Source organism: Scyliorhinus canicula, chromosome 13 (genome assembly GCF_902713615.1).
Source record: "Scyliorhinus canicula chromosome 13, sScyCan1.1, whole genome shotgun sequence".
NCBI lineage: Eukaryota > Metazoa > Chordata > Chondrichthyes > Carcharhiniformes > Scyliorhinidae > Scyliorhinus > Scyliorhinus canicula.
The window spans coordinates 12670651-12676650 of record NC_052158.1 but is presented as its reverse complement, the minus strand read 5'-3'; the positions used below and the strand labels follow the sequence as shown (position 1 = coordinate 12676650).

Sequence of the window (6000 nt, the reverse complement as noted above, 5' to 3'; positions counted from 1 at the left end):
CAGCTCCAGCCATGTCAATCTGAGTTGTTTAACTTGCTCTATTTACTGGAAGATTGATGAAACAACATAGCCAATTAACAGTGTTACATACCTGGGACAACATGAGCGATTGCAGTGAAGTTATAGAAAATGTTCTCTATTAAATAACCCCATTGATCAGGCTGTCCTTATTTACACTGGCATTGACTGGAAAGTCATTCATTAATCATCCTGAAGGACTCTGTCCATCTAAATCCAAGTGGAAACTATACTGTGGCGGGAGTGAAATGGGACTGGTCAGGATTGCTTATTTGATCCTCTTTGTCTTTCTTGGGACTGCTTACCAGGGTAAGTAAACCCTCCAAATCAAACTAACAGGAAGTCACGCGATTACCAATGGAAAAGGCTGCAGATGGTGCAAGGACAGTGAGCAGAGATCGGCCGACTGGTTTGTTATGTGTCTGGGCTGGTGTGGGTTAAGCAAGGGAAGACTGGCTGGTGGTGCCCTGATAATACTCCTCTCTGTGGCACAGAATTACACAGGATTCACAGCACAGAAGCACTCAGCTCCACCCCAGTATTAATCCTCTCCACACCAGCCTCCTCCCAGGCATTCTTCACCTCACCCTATTCCTTTTCACCTCATTTGTTTATCCAGCCCCCCTCCTTAGATACATCTATACGATTCATCCCAACCACTCCGTGTGGCAGCGAGTTCCGCATCCTCACAACTCTCTGTGTGTAGAAGGATTTTTTTTATTTTTAAATTTTAAAAAAATGTTTCCAATGCGGGCTGTACGGTGGGGCAGTGGTTAGTGCTGCCGCCTCACGGCGCCGAGGTCTCAGGTTCGATCCCAGCTCTGGGTCACTGCCCGTGTGGAGTTTGCACATTCTCCCTGTGTTTGTGTGGGTTTCACCCCCACAACCCAAAGATGTGCAGGGTTGGTGGATTGGCCACGCTAAATTGCCCCTTAATTGGAAAAATGACTTGGGTACTCTAAATATATATTTTAAAAATGTTTCCAATTAAGGGGCAATTCAGCGTGGCCAATCCTACCTACCCTGCACATCTTTGAACTGTGGGGCTGAGACCCGGGTGGAAATGGGGAGAATGTGCAAAGTCCACATCAACAGTGACTCGGGGCCTTCCTTACTTTTAAAAACGGTAAACAATTTACCCCTCAGCCTTCTCTTTTCCAGGTGAGATTGCATCAGCCTGTCCAATCTTTCCTCACATTTATAATCATCCGACAAATCTCTGGGGCCATTTTGTTTGAGTCGGTGGTTCACAAATTTCCCGATCAACTAAAAAAAAACCTCCTTATAACCTGTCAACCGGTTATTCCCATCCCCCAGTAAACAACCTCCACCCTCACTCCACCCTCCATGTCCTTCAGTAAACAATCCCCAGCCTCACACCCTCCCTCAGAATCCCTCAGTAAACAATCACCAGCCTTACTCTCACCCTCAGAATCCCTCAGAAAACAATCCCCGGCATCACTCCCTCCAAATTCCTCAGTGAATAATTATCAGCCTCACTCCATCCTTCCATCTCGCTCGAGTAAACAATCACCATCCACACTTCCTCTCCCCATATCCCTCAGCAAACAATCACCACCCTCACACCATATCCCTCAGTAAATAATCTCCACCCTCACTCCTTCCTTCCATTTCCCTCAGTAAAATTTCATCACCCTCATTCCCTCCGTCCATATCCCTCAGTAAACAATCACCACACTCCATATCCCTCAGTAAATACGTTCCACCGTCATCTCTCCCTCCATATCACTCAATTATTTATTAGCACCCTCACTCCCTATGCCCATACCCTTCAGTAAACAATCACTGCCCTCACTCCCTCCCTCCATATCCCTCAGTACACAATCACCACCCAAGATAAACTGTATTCCTGGACAAGATATTACTCCCGCTACCACTTCACCGCTCTTCACTGGACTTTCCAACCTTACCTTATATAATGGAACACTACTCTTCTCACCCTGAATTCCACATATTACCATCTTTTCTGGCAACATTCTTCCCAAACTACATAACTCCTCATCTCTTACTATTAAAGATTGACTAGCTGCCGTATCTCTTGAAATTGTGACTTCTTTACCTGCTCCTTCTGGTACACATGACTAAACTACCCACACAAGTAAGTTCTTTAAAGAGGTCTGGTACCTCCTTATCAATTACCTCTTGATCAGACTGTACAATCTTTTGCACCTCCTTCGCTTCACTTGGGATTTCCTTTTCCACTTTAACAAACCCCACTGTCTTATCCTGTTTTACCACATCAGCCTTCCCAGTGCTTTTCTTCAACCACCAAGACTGTGACTTTACATGGCCTAGTTTATTACAGTGAAAATATTTGAAACTTTTCATGTCTCTTCCACCCTCCTGGATTTCCTTTTTATTCTGGGGTACACTCTCCTTATTATCTTCCATCCAATCTTCTTTACCTCTACCACTTGAGTAGTTATCTTTTCCCCAGTTTCTGTCCCTCACAGGCTGAAACTGATGACGGAAACCAACCTTTGATTTATGAACTTATTCATAATCATCTGGCATTTCTGCTGCTAACCTCCGACCCGCATGGGCCGAGCGGCCTGCCGTTCGTGACCGTTTCACGACGGCGGCAACAACACCTGGTCGCTGCCGTCGTGAAATCGCCGTGAGATGCCCATTTTGGGACTTGTAGGGGGCCTGGTGGGGAATGAGCACCACGACTGTGCTCGAGAGGGGACAGGCCCGCGATCGGTGCCCACCGCTCGTCAGGCCGGCGTCTCAATCTGACGCACTATTTCCCCTCCGCTGCCCCGCAAGATCAAGTCACCACGTCTTGCGGGGCGGCTGAGGGGAAAGATGGCCACCACGCATGCGCGGGTTCGAGCTGTCAGCTGTCGTGATGTCAGCCGCACATGTGCGGGTTGGAGCCGGCCAACCTGCGCATGCGCGGCTGACGTCACATAGACGCCGCCGTAGCGTCATTCTCGGTGCGCCGCCTTTACGCAAGCGTCAAGGCCCGGCGGCCGAGAATAACGGAGCGCCGCTCCTAGTCCCTCGGGTGGGGGTGAATTCGGTGAGAGGAACGGGCTCCGAGGCCGTCGTGAAACTCGGCCGAGTTTCACAACGGCCTTCAGGATTTTTCCCGGGAGCGGAGAATCGCGCCCATTGAGCTTCATATGTTTGGTCTATTTTCAAAGCTCTTATCCACCTATCAAAATTACTCTGTTTAATCCTTTCAAACTCCATGTATGTTTCACCAGGTTATTTCCTTAAATGTCTAAACCTTTGTCTGTAGGCTTCAGGCACTAGTTCATATGCACCCAAGATGTATTTTTTCACCTCCTCATTCTCCCAGATACCTCCTCCGGTAATGATGCAAACACTTCATTAGCCCTACCTACCAGCTTTGTTTGAATCAGTAATACCCACATGTCCGGTGGCCATTTAATTTGTTTAGCCAAGTTCTCAAATGAAATGAAAAAAGCTTCTACCTCCTTCTCATCAAACCTTGGCAATGCTTGGATATATTTAAATAGATCCCCAACAAGCCTTCGACTATGACGCTCTTTCTCACTATCATAAGAACATAAGAACATAAGAACATAAGAACTAGGAGCAGGAGTAGGCCATCTGGCCCCTCAAGCCTGCTCCGCCATTCAATTAGATCATGGCTGATCTTTTGTGGATTCAGCTCCACTTTCCGGCCCGAACACCATTACCCTTAATCCCTTTATTCTTCAAAAAACTATCGATCTTTACCTTAAAAACATGTAATGAAGGAGCCTCAACTGCTTCACTGGGCAAGGAATTCCATAGATTCACAACCCTTTCGGTGAAGAAGTTCCTCCTAAACTCAGTCCTAAATCTACTTCCCCTTATTTTGAGGCTATGCCCCCTAGTTCTGCTGTCACCCGCCAGTGGAAACAACCTGCCCGCATCTATCCTATCTATTCCCTTCATAATTTTAAATGTTTCTATAAGATCACCCCTCATCCTTCTAAATTCCAACGAGTACAGTCCTAGTCTACTCAACCTCTCCTCATAATCCAACCCCTTCAGCTCTGGGATTAACCTAGTGAACCTCCTCTGCACACCCTCCAGCGCCAGTACGTCCTTTCTCAAGTAAGGAGACCAAAACTGAACACAATACTCCAGGTGTGGCCGCACTAACACCTTATACAATTGCAACATAACCTCCCTAGTCTTAAACTCCATCCCTCTAGCAATGAAGGACAAAATTCCATTTGCCTTCTTAATCACCTGTTGCACTTGTAAACCAACCTTCTGTGACTCATGCACTAGCACACCCAAGTCTCTCTGAACAGCGGCATGCTTTAATATTTTATCGTTTAAATAATAATCCCGTTTGCTGTTATTCCTACCAAAATGGATAACCTCACATTTGTCAACATTGTATTCCATCTGCCAGACCCGGGCCCATTCACTTAACCTATCCAAATCCCTCTGCAGACTTCCAGTATCCTCTGCACTTTTCACTTTACCACTCATCTTAGTAAATCCTCATCACTATCCTACAACTGTACGTTTCCCTTTACGTCCGCCAACTTTAACTGACTTTCATGTTTCATGGCCATTTTCTGAAGTTCAAACTCTCTCTTTTTCCCTTTCCTCTCCCTCTTTTTCTTTTTCCCTGATCTGTACCTCCCTTTCTCTTTCTGTTTGTTCTGCTAGGGCTATTCTTTCTTTGTTTCTTTCTTCTCTCTCCTTTTCTATTCCCCTGATCTGTATCTCCCTTTCTCTCTCTTTTTCTCATTGCATATTCAAGCTGCTTTAATTCTTTTTCATGTTCAAGTTGCTTAATCTGCAATTGGATATTTGGCATTTCCAATGAGTCAGACTGTACCTCAGGCAATTTTAAATGCTCAGCTACAACGGTAAGTACCTCTTCTTTTCATATTCTGTCAGGTAATGTTAACTGCAATGTTTTTGCCAGGTCTAAAAGTCTATTTTTAGTCTCTGTTCGTAAGGTACTGTGTGTGACCATCTCCACCCCAAAAACTTCAGAGCCTCTGAAAGAGCCATTGTCCACAACACACTCCCTACTTAAACTGGAATACCACACCTGAAAAGCACCCACAAGATGCTCACCCCTCACTGCCTTTAAGTTCACTAAGCCAATCCAATAGATAGACTTTTATCCCGGACAAGCCCCCAATTTGTTATGGGACAGGGTTGTGAGAACCCCAAAGTGTATCATGGAATTCACCTGACCCACAACTTTTAATAGATTGTGGTTATGGGAACACATGGGACTACTTTATAGATGTGATGCAACAGAAATCTACAGTACTTTTAAATTAAAACAATGTTTATTTATGAAACCAATTAACACTTTATAAACCCACATTAAACATCTTAACAACTATCAATACCAATAAATCCCACCAAAGAATACAGTACTCTATCAGTAACTCTTAATCTTTCCTTGCAACATCCATGAGACAAAAACAAAACTTTTTTATAGAAAGACATCGGTTTTAACTTCTCTACAGAAACATTATTAAATGGTAAATCACCAAGGGATCTGGAGGCAGTCTTTCGAGAGAGAGACTAATAGACCTTCTTGCTGTGACTGCAGCTATCCAGCTCTCTAAACAAAACTAAAAACACAACCTGTAGCAGACAGCAAAAAGCAAAAGTAAAAGCAGACAGACAGCCCAGCTCCACCCATTCTCTGACATCACTGCAGCCATCCAACAAACACCCATTTCTTAAAGGTACACCCACTACAGCTATTTTACAAACACCCATTTCTTAAAGTTACTCTCACATGACAGTGTATATGTGTAGCTGTGTCAGTGTGAGTTTGTGTGTCTGAGTGAGTGACCTTCAGAGTTTGAGGGTGTGAGTGAGTAAGTGAGTGTATGTGTCTGAGTGTATATGTGCAGCTGTGTCAGTACGTGTGTGTGTCTGAGTGCATCATTATCCTTGTGTCTGAGTATATATATGGGTGGCTGTGTCAGTACGTGTGTGTGTCTGAGTGCATCA

At 44.9% G+C, this 6000-nt stretch overlaps 1 protein-coding gene across 1 annotated transcript in view; it reads left to right on the top strand.

Annotated features, from left to right (window-relative positions):
- The first annotated feature begins 222 nt into the window (after positions 1–222).
- Positions 223–6000, top strand: part of LOC119976752 (complement factor B-like) — a 62966-nt gene continuing 57188 nt past the window's right edge. Inside the window, exon 1 of the mRNA XM_038817488.1 lies at positions 223–327. Within this exon, the coding sequence (XP_038673416.1) occupies positions 267–327 (61 nt within the window). The 5' untranslated portion in view covers positions 223–266. The remainder of the gene's footprint in view (positions 328–6000) is intronic.